We start from the raw sequence: 17,766 nt of genomic DNA on the forward strand, positions 1-17,766 counted from the left end.
TAAAACCACACACATGAAAATAAGAAAACAATTATATGAGAAGCTTATGGGAGACGTTCACATTTAGTGTGACTGAATTTTTTACCCCATCACATTCCTGGAAGCCCCAACAGTGACAAAATCCACAGGAACAACAGAGAAAAATTGAGGCATAAAGAGAGATACACCGTGAGCAAAGCTCCGAGAATCACAGCTATATTCACAACAGAGAAATTAACATACAATACGATCCTCAGTACAACAAAAGGCACAAAAAGGTTAATAAGTCATCTGAGACACTCATGCTGGGAAATAGAGATGCAACGATTTTCTTGGCGGATTCAGATTTTTTAAAAGTCTGATCTGCGGATTATGATTTTTGCAGATTTTTTATTTTCTATGCAAGAACTAACATTGACTGCAAAGCTCCAAATCTTTTTTTTTACCACCATTGCGAAAAATAATTACAACCGCCCTGAAGTCAGTGTCAGTGTAAATGTTTTACTTTTACCTTGATATTGTCATCTGTCGTGATTATTTGCATAAAAACCCACAGTTCAAATCTTTACAATATAAAGGAAACATCTCTCATTCTTATTCTATTGTACATTTTCATATTTCAAAATGATGTCTTCTATTATTGCAGTGTTTACTGTCACACACCAATCACCAAGCCAAATTGCAATAAATACGCCCAATAGTAATCTTTCCTGAATAATGCTTGAACGCATCATAATAACCTCCGATAACATTGGCTCCGTGATAAGCAGGACGAGACTCACTGTGTTCACTGCGATTACTCTGATCAGCATACATGGGAATGAATTGCAATAGAATAAATGTCTGATTTGGTTAGTTGTGTTTTTAAGGTTGTTCCTCCATGGCTGATTTTGGACTAGTTGTGACAAATTGCGAGCTTTCTGTCTTCTTCATGTGACGTTACTGTCTGTGTCGCTGTGTAGAGAGAAAACTGATCGGCCAGTTCAACCGGCAGCCAATCGATCGATGCATCTCTAATGGGAACGTCCACGAAAATAAATATCATAAAGGCTTTTTAGCTTCACTGTCCACCCGTGTGTAAACAGAATACACAGAAATCTCTTTTCCTCTTGTTGTAGGATCATAGTGACGCTTAAATCTGAGTTAAACATTTCACAGGACCATGCATGCCTCCACATTTGCAGTTTTTTGAGCTACAATGTAACATTTTTTTGAAGCTGCAAAAGGGGAAGGTCTTTTATAACAATACAGTACGCTAAATGATTTGCTGCAGTGAGTCAGTCATTAGTCATCGGCGGGCAGCACTATATAGTGACTCACGTTAGAGCAAAGGCAATCAGAGCTCCCACCACCACAATGAAGTCCAGGATGTTCCACATGTCTCGGAAATAAGAGCCATCGTGCAGAATGAGACCCTGGTCTATCATCTGGAGGACAAACAACACACCGACAAGGACACATAAAGCGAACAGATTAAATACGCACAGGGAGCAAAACACCTCGGAGTACATCTAGAGTACGTTAAATAATTAAAAGTGTGATTGGCCTCATATCGAAGTGGAGAACAAGTGTTTCAGTTACCCACCTTGATGATCATTTCAAAGGTGAACACTCCAGTGAAGACGTAATCAAAATAACGGAGGACCTGGATAATTTACAAACATAAAAAATACATTTTATTGAGCAAAAAACGAACTTTTCTGATGGTGCATATCCAAATACTTCTGTAATTCTGTCACTCACTAATTCTGCAACGTAAGTACTGCATAATAATTTTCATTGTATAAATCATCAGCACAACTTATTGGTTTGTGCAAAACAGCAAAACATAAACTTTACAAAGAGGACCTAACATATATTTCTGGAGCCAGCCACAATTATTTCAGTGTTTTTGCAGCTGTGAGCAGCTCCTCCATTTTATTTGTACATTGTGTCCGTATGGATTTTCAGGGGGTGTTAAGTTAAGTTCTTCTGATCTCCTTCAAGAGCAGTACAGATGTCGAGCCAGGGTCTGTGGTGAAACAAAAAGCCATCCCATAGTTGGGAAATGACTGGCAACCGAGCACGTAGCTGGTGTGGACTACTCTTGACACGTTCTGTGACACAAAGTTGTGAAAAACAAACTGCGCAGCTATTTCCCAGGAAAATCTGCCGATTCTCATCTTGCATGTGTGTGAAACCGAATGTGTTGCGACACATTGTTGCTGACAGTGTTGTGTCAACTTGAGATCAAACAGTAAACCTGAAAGCTAAACTCTCAGATTTTCATTCATTCTATTTCCGTGAACAATTGCTTCCTTGAGGAGAAACGTGTGTAGAAGAACGAGTGTACATCGAGTGGCATTGGACAGCGTAACACCATCAGATCACTCTGTTACTATTACTTCAGACATCCACTGCTTCTTTAAGGTGTCAGGACGATTTAAATGTATTATCCTACATCCAAATGTAGATCATGCATAAAACTATAGACACATAAGGAGGTTGTATTCTAATCTCACCTTGTTTCTGTCTGAATTGGTACACACGGGGTCCTCAGCAGCCAGAGCAATGCTGCTCGCCACGATCACGAGGAGGATGGTCATCTCAAAGTAGCGCATAGTGACCACATAGTGACAGATCCTCCTGATACTGCGGATCAACAAAGGGAGAAGATCTTTATTTTTGGTTGATGAAACTTTTTTCAAAGAAAGATTTTGTGGATTTTGCAGCATCTTACGGGTTGGAGGCTTTGAAGATGAACATGCTATCCGGAGCTGCAGGTTTGGGAGGAATTGGAGGTTCCTCCTCCTCATCCTCATACTCATCCTCATCCTCCGTCTCGTCCTCTTTGTCTGTCTCTTCAGAATGGTATGGCTCCAACTCTTTACTGTTCACTAAAACCCAGACAGAGGTGCAAGAGGAGAGAACAAAATGCTTCAGCTGTGCATGGACAGCTATGATGAAGAAAGAACAACGTGAGTCACCGGCACAATGGATTCATAAAAATAAAAATAAAAGACTGTGGAACTCTTAGCAGATGTCAAACACCCACACACGGTGATCCTGCCACTAAATCCCACTTTGCGATGCACAGTAAAAGAGCGTGACTGCAGTGAGAAGTGATCAGAGCGCTACCTGTCATGGGCGTGAGCTCCAGCAGCGGCTGCGCGGACATTTCGATGGCCACGCTTGCCGCCAGGTTGGACTTGTCCCGTTTGATGGAGACGGAGCGGCTCTCAGACTCGATGGCCCTCACGGTAAACTCTGTGGCCTCTAAGGCGGGCTCCATGGGGTCTGCGTGCCCGCCTTCGCCCTGCTCGGACCAGGTACAGTCCAGCAGCTGCTCACACTGAGGAGGATCAGGAATGTCTCTGCAATGGGAAAGAAAAGATCACGAAACTTCAATCAGTGCAACAGGTTAAGTGATGACATGGAAATCTGTCCTGTAGAAAGAATTGTGCACAAGTTCTTGTATACTGAACTATAAATAATGAATTACATATGACGCAAAGAGGGATAAAATCCAAATAAATGTTCATGACTGTGTTGATAATTCTTGAGAACACATGAGAGCAGACTTACCTTCGATAATCTTCTCCAACTTCTGCGTACGGGTTGATGATGCACGTTCCACCATCATCTTGGACTGACCCTCCTTCTGCCTCTGCTTTCTTCTTCTCCTCCCTGTCGTCCTTCTCCTCCCTCTCATCCAGAGTCTTCCTCTCCTGGCTGAGTGACCGTCTGACTTGTGGCACCTCATGCGGTGACTGGGTGCAGTCCAGACTCTTGGCTTCAGAGCGAGCGTCGCGATGCCTGTGCCGTCTGTGTCGCGCCCCGTCGTCCGGCCCCTGACTGGGTCTGAACTTGCGGGCCATCCTGTGCCGGCCCCCGCCCGCGGCCCGGTGGTTAGCTCCTGCTGGTTTCTCCTCGCTCAGGTTTACTAGAGTTTCAGCGGTCGGAGGCTCCGGGATGGGGATGGTGACTGACATCGGGGGCTCCGGGAGGGGCATCCCCACAGACATGGGAGACCCGGGCAGGTGAGCCGGGTTGGCCTCTTGGGTGAGGGTGGAGGCGTTGTGGGGGATGGTGGGAGTTTCGTCGGTGTCTTCCGGAGGGTTTCCACACAGCTCCTCTCTGCTTGCCATCTGCCGACGTTTGCGCAGCTGGTTGGCTCTCTGCTCCCACACTGACATGTGAACCTTTCTCCTCCTCTCGCGGCGGGTGACGAAGGTGTTGGAGCCATTGAGAGGCTGTTCGACTGCGGGCATCGTCCGGTCCTCGGGCTCCTCTGGGAAGTTTGGTCGGCCTCGGTGGATGGCTCGTTTCCTGTATAGGTACGGTCTTCTCCTCCCACTGAGGACCACAATATATTTTACATCAATGTGCGGCAGAAACAACCCCAAATTTAAGGAATTGTTGACAAGAAACATCAAGACTTGTGTCCATTTAGCATACCAGTTGTATAAAAGAATATTCAAACAAATCAAATAAAAGAATCAAGAAAAGGACAGACCTTTTCTGTGAATTTATGTTAGTCAATCAGCAACATAAAAAATCCCCATGTACAATTATGCAAAATGCTAAAAGCTAAAAAAAATACAAATACATCCAAAAAAAATTCATTAAAAAATGAAATTACCTGAGAGGTAAGGACAGATAAAAAGAACAAAAACCACGAGAACAAAAAAGGTAAGGTGCAGGACTTAAGTACAAATCTCAATAATTGAGGAGGAAAACTCAAGGGAGGAATTCTGTGAGACAGAGATGCATACAATCATACTTACTGGTATTCAGATTCTTTTGGTGTCCATGTAATCAATGAATGATTATTTGAAAACAAGACATTAGTGTTTTACAACATACACAGAACATTTGTTGTGACACCGAACTAAATGCGTAAAAGGGGTCGCAAAGTGTAGATGGCGGTTATCCAGTTTACACAGGTTTAGAAGGGACTGAAACCAGTTAATAATGTCAAGTCAGCATTCAGTTTGGCTGTTACCGTTAAATGTTTTCTTAATTTAAGGTTGAAATTGATTGGAAATCTGGCAGAATGTCAGAATACACAACATTTTGGTCAGTGCCACATAACAGGCATAAAACAAGACAACGTGATGGAACCAGCAAAACACTGTAATACACAGCAGAGTCAGCATCTTGATGGCTGCAGCACGTATGATGGCTGCAGCACGTACAAGAATAACACTCAAATATGTAACAAACAAATGATACATTTTTTATTTTATTTATTATACTATATTGATACCTTTAAGGGGGAACTTTGTCTCTGCATTTGACCCATCCCTGTATATAGGGAGCAGTGGGCTGCCAATGACAGGCGCCCGGGGAGCCTGGAGTTCAGTGTATTGCTCAGGTACACTACGACACGTGACACGTCCCAGTCGAGGATTGAACCGTTGACCTTCCGGTTCCCAGACAATCCTCTTAACCCAGTGAGGCCACAGTTGCCCCAAATGACACATTCAGTGTCACAGCTGGAGTCAGTTACCTGCCATTGTACGGAGGGGATTATTTGCCTTTTCTCTCACTTTATGGAGTTAAATAGTGTCTTTATTTTTATGTCTTTTGTCTGTAATGCAGTTTGTGACTTTGGGAAACATGCTGCACAACAGAACGGGTTATCGTTATTTTTTATTACACGATTTTAGGGAGTTTAAAAGGATCCACCATCATTTCACCAGGAATTTTGCATGTTTTAACAAACATCTGCCAATCATGTAAAAAGTTTTGCTTGCAGTACTGTAGATGTGTGAAAAGATAAGATGAATTACTTATATTAAGTAAGTTTCTGCAGGTTGATTTTCATATTGCACTGACATGAACAACAAATACATGTCCACCTGGGAGGCAGGAAAAAGCACGTTCATAATCTGTAATGATATAATATGGTTTGGGAAATCTAGCTCGTAATGGAAAGACCCAGAGTTTGTAGTTAATGGTGTAAAACATGCAAAATAATGAGTGCTGTCCTAATTGAGACAGGCCAGTGCTTAATGTTAACTAACATTTGATTAACACTCAAGCACTCTTTAGCAATCGCTGTTTTAGGAATCATCACTCCGGGTCATTAATGCCCCTGATGTGACATGTACTGTAGTAACAGCAACTCCGTTGTCACAGTTGATCACACAGAGTTGCTCTAGGGAATCCTGGTCAACATCTGACACACGCCAAAGTGTGTCTCCTCCCAGCAAAGTGACACACTGCGACTTCCCACTGCTCACAGAAAAATCATTGAAAACAACTTCCTGCCCTCCTCCTGACTTACTGGATGATCAGACCTGTGGGAAAGCCACCAGGTCATCGGAAGGAGCAGGAGGTCAGTGAAGAACCTCATTAACGAAGGAGGCTGCCCATTACCAAGACGGTTATAGAAGGAGTTTCAGTAATGCTGCAAACTCAGTCTGTAAGCGGTCATGCTTTAAATCAGGCACATTCATCAAACATTCAAAATGATGTCATCAATGCCTTAAACATGCCTTTTTCTAACTTTGCATTCATCATGCAACTGGAGGCACTGAGGGGCAGATCGAGCATTCACCAGTTACACCTTCAACTGGTTCTCAGAGAGTCCACAATCAGTGGCACTGTAGAAATATTGATCTCATTCGCTGCTCCTATAATTGATTTTTTACACTTCTTCTCTCCACAATAACAGAAGTAGCATGATGATCAAATTCAGGATCACCACCAGTTCTCCCACAAGCATCCATGTTGTATCTTAAGTAGGTCTAAGCTTGCTGCAAAAAAGGCAAAACAATTTGAAGAATCGTGACAAATCTTACGCTCAATCAGAATTTTCCATTTGCTCAAGAGGAGAGCTGATCTGAGAAACAGTCACATGCTCACGGCTTAGATCTACTTGAGAGTATCTCGTCCTCAAACACTCATTTTGTGAGCTGTTAAACAATAACTTACTCAGATATCAGACCATCTCTGCCTCTGGCATATCTCTGGTTGAAGAACTCCTCCTCCTCCTCTTCGTCCTAACACAAACACAGATTTAATACTTTAACATCAGAACTGCACAAACCAATTAAATATTACACCTGTAACATGAATGAATATATTGATTAAACTGCTTAAACAGTGGTAAAAGCAGTTCAAACCTTCGTCAGTTCCTGTGCGTTGGCCAGATTATCCACGGCGATGGCCAAAAAGACGTTCAGCAGTGTGTCTGTCATGAACGCAGGTAAGAACAAACGCACCAAACTGTGGGAACCTATCATTGCTTGTGCTCCCCTCTCAAAAATGAAAACTGATTTTAAGTTTGTACATGTCCATGTAATTATACTAAACTAAGCTAACCGGCAGCTCGCAGTAGCTTCACATTTACCTCAGCACCATGAGAGTGGCATCGATCTTCTCATCTAACAAACAAGACAGCAAACACGTGCATTTTTTGCCAAAATGTTGATCTATTACTTTAAGATTTTCCATACAAAGCATGTAGTTATTAAATAAAATATGATGTGATGCTGTGAATTTAACTACAGCAAACATAGTATTTGAAATTAGCATTAAACTCAAAATGTATGCAGCAGCAACAACAATCCTGTAAAATAATATATGATAATATAAACTCTGATGGAGGAAATTCTGCTGGCATTTTGAGCTTTTGCAATTGACAGAATATGTTGCTGGTAATGACTGTATACTTCAACTGAGGTCACATTTTGAATGCAGGACTTTTACTTGTGAGTGAGTATCCTTACTCCGCGGTGTCACTGCTTTTATTTAAGTAAATACCTTCTTCCACCACTCATCGTGTTCAGACTTAGATGCTACGTCAGAGCTCTCTGTCCACTTTTTCAAGGGCCAATAAGGATACAGTTTCCAAACAAGGTGAGCACTATGAAGTAGATCGACGACCACATGCCGTACTGCACTCCACCCTGCGAGCGAATCCCATCGTACATCACCTCGTTCCAGTCCTCACCAGTCAGAATCTGTAAGCGAATGCACAGAATATTTAACATAAATAATTACACGGCCTGAAAATACATGAAAACCAGAGACATGTTTCCTGTCTGCAAACCAGTTCAAGACATGATATTAAAAATGGCAGTGAAATAGGTAATTACTATGTGTGCTGATCAAAACACTCTTTCACAGCGCGGTTGGTTTTTGTAGCAGATTCTTATGTGGATTCGTTCACGTTTCACTCGTCTGATATTCATGTGCGCATATGTGTGCATGGATGTGTGGGATGATAGCGGAGGCAGGGGGTGGAGAGCGAGTGAGCAGAGTTGTTTAATCTGCGCCTGGGGTGAGAAATATACCCAGGGTGCAATGTGTCATGGAGAGCAGGCAGAATGAGGGGATCTGTGGGAGCCAAACCTGAAACACTGTCATGACGGCAGCTGGAAACGTGTCAAAGTTGGTGGGAGTGTAATCTTCAAAGATAAACCTAGAGGGGAGGCAGATAGAAAGCAGGGTCAGATATGACCAAGGAAGAACAGGAGGAGGAAGAAGAGGAGGAGGAGGATGCAGAGCTATTTTCATCCGGACATGTCATTTCCTCTCCTTTTTCATCATTGAAGAAACTGCCGTTCAGTTTGCAGGGTGCGGAGCAACCATTTGAAAACTGCAGCAATATTTGAGGAAAATCAGCACCACAAATCAAGAACAGAGAAGAAAGTTGTCCTTGTCAACTGGAGAAGTGAGGATGCCAGTTTGGATGTCTTTAGATGGCTTTGACTCACCTTCCTCCAAAAAGCTGCATCCCCAGCAGAGCAAACACCACGATGAAGAGAAAGAGAAGAAATAGCAGGCTGATGATGGACTTCATGGAGCTCATGAGGGACACAACCAGGTTCCTGAGAGAGGCCCAGTATCTGACAGAAAGAATTCACAGACTTTTTTTCACAGAACTCTGTGGAAACACACAAATATACTTCAACCCGGGGTTGATTTAGCTGAAATGCAGTGTTTTTAGTTGCCCCACTTACTTGGTGATTTTGAAAATCCTCAAAAGTCTCAGGGCCCTCAGGACGCTGATCCCAAATGACATGCCAGGCCTGAAGAAGCCCCAAACCACCTCGAAGATGCTGCCAACAATGACCTGAAAAACATGCCAGCAACAAAACAAAATCATGTCTTTTATGCTCCATCCGACTAGCAGCAAATTGGCAAAACCCTTTCTTTATCTGGGGAAAATGACAGTAAATGTGGACAATTTGCACAGGTGATTTTAATACCTTCTCAAACTACGCGGCACAGTTATTAATCCTAAACTTTTGTCGATCATATTTGAGGCCCTGGAAGACTTTAAGATCACAGCTGACCAAGCTGCACACCTGAACCTTTGAAACACCAAAGTCACACAAACAAACTAACTGAGGTAAAATTACTGTTTTTTTCAATGGAGTCTTGTGGCTTTGAAGTGAGCAACGATGGATATAACAGCTGCAATTCAGTCAGAAAGGGCTGTCTGACAGCGAGGTAAAGCAGTAAAAACACTCTAAAGCGTACACGTAAACTGATATTGATTTTTTTGTGGGCTTTTCTTTGAAGTGTCTAAAATATGTTTTGCTGCCAAATTGAATAATCAAAAACACCTTTATAAGTGAAGTGTGTCAGTTTTTCTTTCTTTTCGAGTGTAATATGGAGTCAGAATAAGGAATAAAGGAGCTCACCCCACAGTCGAAGCAGTTGAAGGATGAATGGAAGTAGAGCCGGAAACCCAGACCATACATTTTCAAAAACATCTCAGCCAAAAACAGCCCCAGGAAAACAAACTCTGCATAGTCTAGAGGTGAGAAAAGAAAAACGCAATTAAGTCAAAGGAGAAGGAGGCAACCGTCCGCCAAAATACAAAGCAGTAAATCGTAAAATAATGGGAAAAAAACGGAAACCCACAGAGGAAGATGGTCAGCCAGTCGGGCTGGTTGTGGTGGACGATGGCCACACAGATGGTGTTGAGAGCCACAAGACTGAGCACCATCAGGTAGAAAGTGTCTGTCTTCACCATGCGGCGGATGGAGATGCGCAACATGCGCTCTTTACGCCGCAGGTAGGCAGCGGGGCCTCGCCGGCCACTGCGGAAGTTCATCCTCGAACGCGACATGCCTGAGAGGGAAAGAGGAAACAAGAGAAGTTCAGGAGTGAAGAAGTGGAAACACAGTTTGTAACTTAAGAGAAGAAGGCTGCTCTAAAGGACTGAAACAAAAAGTGAAGTTGTTCACTCACTGACAGTAGACGTGTCGGTGTACTTCTCGTCCCCTGGCGCTCCTCTCCGTGCACCAGTCTTCTTACTCGCTCTCTTTAGCACTAAAAATGTTCCACAAAATATTAAGGTTATAAAAATCTATATATATTTCAAATGGAAATGAAAACAACAAAGAAATTATGATTCTTGGTACATTTAATGTCTCCTTAAGAGTCAGTAGCTGAGTTATTGCGCTTTTCTGTTATCTGCCTCAAAGCAAACTGATTCTGTGGATCCAACAGCACATTTAATTTATTCACATGATTCCCAATGAAGAATTTAGCACCTAATATCATACCCACTAACTAAAGAGCAAATAGAGGCTGTGTTTGTGATCAGTTCAACCCATATGGTTTAATACGTAACATTACTGGCGTCATAAGTTAAGGCTTTTCATCGCTCAGTTACGACTTTATTCAGAGATCACAGGACCGGTACAGAAAGATCTACAATGCTCACATGATATGTGGCTCTGTTGAAATGTGCAATGACATGAAGACGTGCTATCAGGTCCCTCACAGGACGATTCAGTGGAGAATTTAAAAACTTATTTTGCCGCTGATTTCTGAAGTAATAAAAAAATCAATTAATGAAGAAGGTTCTAGGGATTCATCAATTTTACAATTCATTAGTTTAGTTTATAACTTTAATTTAATTTAAAGTGTCTTTTTTATAATATCCGTTGGGACCTTGTTTTATTTGTTCATGTGCTGAATGGAAAGCGATTTTGCAGGATTTCATCCATACAGTTGGCATGAATGAAAGTTTAAAATATAAAAATGGAGACTGCTGGTCTGATGATAGTTTTCTTTTTTTGTTAGGATTTTTGAATCTCTTTTCCTGCCCACCGGAAGAGGACATTTAATTACTTGATTTAACTTTCTTTTTGCACACGAGTAGATCACTAAGTGATAAATGTCTCACAGCACTTTTAACAACACAAAGTACATCTATGCTATAGTCAGATTGCAGTTGATTTATTCAGACATAATTATTCAGATATAAATTGCCAACATGTATATGTAACGAGGTGCATATTCAAGAGGGTCTTTAGTTTCACCACTGAGGCGGAACTGGTGATGTTAAATCAAGCATTAGTATTGTTGCCATGGCTATCTGCAGCTTGCACAATGACTTATAGTACTGAGGAGGATAAACCGCTGACTGGAAGTACGTTTGACATGTTTCGATGTACAGATTAAAAAAAGACACAGAACAGACAGAGTACATTTTGTCACGTAATAAACGCAGACCGACGTGTATAGTCAGGCGCGATTAGTCTAAAGTGTGTGAACTTACCATCTAACGGCGATCTGCCAGAACTTTTATTCTCCTCTGCCAGCATTACCTCCTCTGTAATACAATGAAAGACCGGATGTTAAACACAGTATTTGTTTTCATTAAGCCACAATTCAGATCATCAGACGTGGAAATAAACATTGCAGGGTTGTGCTCTATCGGATGTCTGCAAACATTTACAGGAACTGAGGCCAAACTGATGTGAACACTGCTTTGAGAGGCCGGCATGACCTTCTTTAGAGAAGCAGCTCTTATTCTCTCTTACATTCTTGCAAATTCACTCTCTTCCCACACTCACCCACATCCATGCACACATAAATATGCACCGCAGCTCTCACACACGCATGGAAACACACACCGATGCGTGTGCACACAAATTTAAGTCACTGAGTCATTATCACCTTTTTCTCACCTTCTACTTGCGTGGGAGACCACCAATGTAGATTTGCCATTACACCACTGTGTGTGTATGTGTGTGTGTGTATGCAACTTAACAGAGCTACTCTACTGTAGATCCAAAAAGTGTGTGTGTGTGTGTGTGACTGTTGCAGAGAGACCGCTTTACAAAATCAGCTGCAAAAGAGACCATTTAGCTGCTTAATTATTATAAACCTACATCGATACAGCTTGACTCTTCTAAATTCATCTTTTACAAGTTATTTTTGGCAGCATGTCTCACAAAATGACTACCGCAATGAAGTTTCTGCTGAGTAAAGGAATAGTTTGACAATTTTCTTTCTTTTTATTGCTCAGACTTCGGCACAATGTAAACATTTTGGAATGACTTTTGCTTTAAATATCAGTTTTTATTCTGTTATGAGCAAAACCTTTTTATGAAAACATCAGAAATGCATTATGAAGTGTGTGTCTGCGGATGTGAAGTCGTTCTGCTGCCCAGTACCTGCCCTGTCTATCCAGGCTCGGTAGCCGTTCAGTTCTCTTTCCACCTGCTGCTGGCGGCGTAGCTTCATGAAGGCCCGCCTGTTCTCCACCCGCTCCCTCTCTTTGGCAAATTCTCTGAAGAGGGACGCATTAAGAACACAATGCATAACACAGACAGAAACACCAGTGTTCAAACACATTGGAAGAGTCACACTCACCCCGACAGGACTCCCAACACCAGGTTCAGCACGAAGAACGAGCCAATGATGATGAGAGGGATGAAGTACATCCAGTTCCATGTCATACCCAAGGCATCGTTGGTCTGAAACCCAGAACATTCACGTCATCACACAACAACCGTTACGCTTCGCGGTTCATTCGTTTCAGCAGAACCGAGGCTCACGTTGTAGAGAACGGCCGTCCATCCCTCCATGGTGATACACTGGAAGACGGTGAGTACGGCGAACAGGATGTTGTCGAACTGCGTGATGCCGTCGTTGGGTCCGATCCAGGTGTCGTTGCAGTCGTAGCTCTCTGGACACTTCCTCACTCCGCAGGCGAACGCCAACTCTGACGAGTCGACAGTATCATTGTCTAGAAAAAGACAATGATTTCACTTTAATCTGCTGAGGAAGGAACGTTTTCTTTCAGCTCACCTTCAATCTGAGTTTAACTTGTATGAGCAGGTCCAGTACGCAATTTACCAAAGAGTGAAATACATTTTTTTAACTGTCTTGCATCCCGTAGATAAACTTTTGGACAATATTTGCATATTTTTCAATGTGGTAGAAGCAGCAGGTATGAATATTTTTTACACATCTTAAAACATGTGTAAAGGGAATTTTTTTAACTTTGAATTTTAGGGGACCATTAGATAATAAAGGGATATATGTAAATATTTTTCTTGTCTTAAATACTGTTTATACAGGTTTTATATCTGAATCCATCTTTGAGTGGTGCTGGGTGATGACAGTAAATGCTATGGTGTCACGCGTGATTACAGAGTAGTTGTTGACTAATTAAGCAGTATCTAAATTAGCCAGCAACAACTCTAATAATACCTCTGAGCTCACTGCTGCTGTAATCGAGGAAAGCCTCAGAGTCTCAAACAAAGATGTTCACACAGTCTGAGAACACTGAGCAAACCACACATTTGGTGAACCTGCTGGTAAAGCTATCAAAGTTAATTTATTAGTAATCCAAAAACAAAGCGTGACAATATTCTTTGGCTTTGGTATTGTGACAAAAGCAGGCGCACCTCAGAACAGGAGGTGCGCACAGATGGCGAGGTGGTCAAGCCAAAAACATACTAAAACATGGCTTTTAGATGAACGTTTAAAGTAGTGTCACATAAGTCCTCCTTCAAACTTCGGGAATGTCTTTTGATTCCACCTCATCTACGTTTAGTTATTAACCAGAAAAACTAAATTGACCCAGAAAAATAAGGACATTATGATCAAGTATTTTAGGAGCCATTGGAAAAACACTCACAATAACTTTAGACGAAACCCAACGCTTTCCCTCTAGTGTCAAACTATTTACTTTCACACTATCTTAACAAGAAATGTATATAAAACAAAAAACTAATACTATTTCATGTTATAGTTAAACCAATCTTGTCACTGACTTGATGAAGTTGCCAAAGGTTAGGCTTTGCCTATACTCCTGATTTGTTTTAATTGACACTTTAGTATGATGAGCACTAAATAATCGTACCAAGGATGTCGTCAGATGGCAGGCAGGTGTGGTGAAGCTTCCCGCTGTAGAACTCCAGACCGATTATGGCAAACATGAGGATGGCGAAGAACAAGAGAAGGCCGATCTGGAGCAGCGGGATCATGGCCTTCATGATGGACTTCAGCACAATCTGCAGGCCTTGAAGCATTCACAAAGAAAAAGACATCCTGTTCAAGAACAACACCGCAGTATTTTTCGTTGCATTAATGTATTTGTCAGTATGTCAGCAGCCCCCTCCCTTTTGTAAAACACTTCTTGTATTTTTCCTAACACGAGTTTGCAACATCACAGTGATGGCAGTTGAATCCACAAAAGGTAGTCCTGTTCTCCCAGAACTCAATTTAAGTGATTAAAGAGAAACATATTCAGGAGGCTCCAACTCTGCCAGTATTTTTCCCTTTTCCATTTCACTGCCTCAACATGAACAAAACAGAAAACAGTCTTGTTACTACAAACACAGTAATTGTCTGTCAAGAATGGGAAAAAAACTGCCATCCACGTGCTTTTCAACATGTTTCTGCACGTCTGAGCTGTTTTTCACAGGTTTTTATTAAAGAAAGGTGCCAATGACTTGCTGCCCACAGTAACTTCTGAATGTGGCAAATACAACAGAGGGTTTAGTCTCTGATATCAATGCTGAATTTAAAGGATTTAAACTCAAAAGGGCCTCAAAAGTAACTTTGAAATTATGCACAACACAAAGGTGTAGTTGCAGTGGCATCATCATAGACTGCGTATAAGAAATGGACGTAGTCACCGTGATGTCGCCTATTGATTTGTGGACATTTTGAAGCCTTGTGATCGACATTTTGTCCGTTGCCATCTTTGCTTTTTGAAACCAGAAGTGATACGAGAGGGTGAAGCTCAGTACAACTGAACGTAGAATACTTTTTAGGCAACAGAAAAGGTTACAATTTACTTTCAAGAACTGAAAACACACTGTCAAAGTGTTGACGTTGTTAGACGACAACACGGACAACTCCCAGACCGGACAACCCTGTGGAAGCAACCTGTCAATCACAAGGTAGCCCCACCCTAAAGCATACCCTGCTTTATGGTATTTTTCTCAAAATGGACCATAATTTACTAAATGAACATCATACTGTGTTGAAGAAGAAACTAGCGATTGAGACCATGTTTACAATGTTTACTAAGCTAATAAATCAAGTGAGAAGTAGGGTAATCTTCCCATAGATTTCTATGCAATCAACTTCTTTTTGCAACCAGAGAAGTCGCCCCTGATGGCCAATAGAAAGAATGCAAGTTTAAGGCTCTTCCGCACTGACTTCACTTTCCAGACTTGGAGGTTGCCAAACAGGCAGCGCCACCCTGACACAATCAGTGCAGTATTAATATCACTGACATACACATTCTCAAACGACTACCTAAAAAAGTCCTAAAAATTACCCGCAAAGAATAATCACTTGTTATTTGCATCATTGTAGCATGTGTTTAACCTCGAAGAGCCAGATTACAGGTCAGTAAGCGACTCACTGGGGATCCCGGAGACGAGTTTGAGAGGTCTCAGCACTCGCACAGCCCTCAGGGTCCTCAGGTCGACTGGGATGTTCATGTGGGCGCCAGCAGTGGCCAGGATCCTGATGGACAACACACACACACACACACACACACACACACACACATCATGTATACTTGATCCAAAGATATTTCTGATGCTTAGATTGTTAGGCAGACAGTTCATTGTTATCTCTCTTTTATCAGTGTGTTAAGACATTAATACATTAATAGCTATTACTTGTAATGGCCTGAAAATGCCACAGGGACATCCATTAGTAGCTACTGTATATCTGGTGCCAAGCCTCTCTTTCCTTTCTTAAGATTCATGTTTTTTTGTCTGTTTGACAAATTCAATGACAGAAATAGGTAAAAGGCAACAAATGTAACAGATGTAACTCAAGGACAATTTTGGAGATGAGTCAATTTTAAAGGAAAAAAGGGGAAGTAATAAACTGATTTGATGTCTGTGCAGCCACTGAGCGGTACAGTATATCTATTTAGTACCAGACTTGTATGGCGAGAGACAAAGAATGCACAGCTACACCTGGCAGGCATTTCTACTCACATCTACCCACGCACACATTGATGTCCCTCCACCTCCACACAAACAATGAAAAACAGCAACAGGGCCAAACAATGGGCACGTACACCAGAAATCACATGTGAATGTTTCCTGTTGGCAAAAAAAATGGTTTTATGTTACTTTCAATTAGAGGAAGATAATTTTATAACAAATTACACAAAAGTGCTGCTATATCCCTGCAAACCCAGTTATTGGTGACCCATAACCATTAAAGCTTTCAGTGTTGGTCAATATCCACTGTGTGATCACTTTACTGGGTTGTGAAAATTATCCCAGAAATCATAATTATTTCTAGATTTTTACAAATTTCTCTCTTTCTGTTACACAGACACAGATACAAATCTATTAACTCGTAAAATCTTTGGGCAATGTTGGGGAGTGTGGGGGAGGGTGTGTGTGTGTGTGTGTGTGTGTGTGTGTGTGCGTGTGCGTGTCAGCAGGGGGTGGAAAGCACATGGCAGAAACTCAAGAGTAAGCCCACGCAGAATCTCTCCTGAAAGCAGTGGGAGGGAGAGAGGCCGAATGAGCGAGTGAATGAGCGAGGCCCCGTTCACACTGCTGCGGATAAACCTGTTCAAAGTGGCGATAGCTCACCGTCAGTACCGGCATGATCAGGACCAGTCTACTGTCGATACTGAACGGTACGACACGCGCAGATAATCTAAGAATGAATCACATTAAAAGGTCGTCATGATTTAAGTGTGTATACCATTTTCAATCCACATCAAAATGTGAGCTACTATCATTAAATCTGAGCTGGTAATGTTGAAAGGATCACAGAGGAAAGCTTTTGGTGGCTGAATAGTGCTCCACATTTCTAAGTAAACCGATCTTGATGATGCAATTTAAACAACGCAATTTAAAACACCAGAGATACACTTATACAGTTGCTCAAATGTGTATAAAGAAGCACAAATATTGAAAGGGTACTGCAGAGATTTATTGTTGCACTTCTAGACAGTTGAGAGACATTTGGTCCTGGGTCAAGCTTGCAAAACTCTCTATTTTCCATGATGCAACTGATTCGGTGCGAATGTCAGAAGTGTCGTGTGTACTGTACACACATACTGTATATACACACAGCTAGTGGCCGTGAAATATCAAATCAAATTTAATGTAAATTAATCAACAAGACAAGCAATAAAAACAAATTAAGTCTTTCTATTTGGCTTTCTGTTATTTTGTGGCACGAATGAGGATACCAAACAATCACTTTTACTTCAGTGTGGTCATTAGGAGTAATTGGGTTTTAGTGTGCCTGTTAATGTACTGAGTGAGTGAGCGAGTGAGTGTGTCAGATCATGAAAGAGATGACACAGTGAGAGACTCTGAGACAGAGCGGGAGCAGCGGAGTGGGAGTCTGTGGAAATAGCCTTCAAATCCAAGACAGTGAAGAAAACGGCAGGCAGCAGCTCCTTCAAGGCTGCACTTTGAGAGCAACAATTCAATGGAGGCTTCGTCTAAATTAAAGCAAATATTCTCTCTGTTTGTCTTGTGATTCATCCCTGCACACACACACACACACACACACACACACACACACACACACACACAC

The 17,766-nt window shown here is 41.9% G+C and overlaps 1 protein-coding gene across 4 annotated transcripts in view; it reads right to left on the reverse strand.

The window, feature by feature from the left end:
• The window catches only part of cacna1eb (calcium channel, voltage-dependent, R type, alpha 1E subunit b), a 44,791-nt gene that overhangs the window by 11,379 nt on the left and 15,646 nt on the right, over positions 1-17,766 (reverse strand). For 2 of the 4 annotated variants that reach the window (XM_031864955.1, XM_031864957.1), the window contains exons 5-26: positions 15,605-15,708; positions 14,090-14,248; positions 12,777-12,967; positions 12,592-12,695; positions 12,393-12,508; positions 11,492-11,545; positions 10,174-10,254; positions 9,844-10,053; positions 9,621-9,733; positions 8,934-9,046; positions 8,688-8,819; positions 8,323-8,392; positions 7,814-7,931; positions 7,092-7,159; positions 6,901-6,968; positions 3,544-4,314; positions 3,097-3,332; positions 2,699-2,855; positions 2,481-2,610; positions 1,565-1,624; positions 1,300-1,406; positions 86-97 (exon numbers count right to left, since the gene is read on the reverse strand). In XM_031864955.1, coding sequence (XP_031720815.1) covers positions 86-97; positions 1,300-1,406; positions 1,565-1,624; positions 2,481-2,610; positions 2,699-2,855; positions 3,097-3,332; positions 3,544-4,314; positions 6,901-6,968; positions 7,092-7,159; positions 7,814-7,931; positions 8,323-8,392; positions 8,688-8,819; positions 8,934-9,046; positions 9,621-9,733; positions 9,844-10,053; positions 10,174-10,254; positions 11,492-11,545; positions 12,393-12,508; positions 12,592-12,695; positions 12,777-12,967; positions 14,090-14,248; positions 15,605-15,708 — 3,174 coding nt within the window. The remainder of the gene's footprint in view (positions 1-85; positions 98-1,299; positions 1,407-1,564; positions 1,625-2,480; positions 2,611-2,698; positions 2,856-3,096; positions 3,333-3,543; positions 4,315-6,900; positions 6,969-7,091; positions 7,160-7,813; positions 7,932-8,322; positions 8,393-8,687; positions 8,820-8,933; positions 9,047-9,620; positions 9,734-9,843; positions 10,054-10,173; positions 10,255-11,491; positions 11,546-12,392; positions 12,509-12,591; positions 12,696-12,776; positions 12,968-14,089; positions 14,249-15,604; positions 15,709-17,766) is intronic. The other 2 variants (XM_031864956.1, XM_031864958.1) reach the window with 1 other exon arrangement.

Source organism: Anarrhichthys ocellatus, unplaced genomic scaffold (genome assembly GCF_004355925.1).
Source record: "Anarrhichthys ocellatus isolate YVR2014 unplaced genomic scaffold, GSC_Weel_1.0 scaffold32, whole genome shotgun sequence".
Classification (NCBI taxonomy): Eukaryota; Metazoa; Chordata; class Actinopteri; order Perciformes; family Anarhichadidae; genus Anarrhichthys; species Anarrhichthys ocellatus.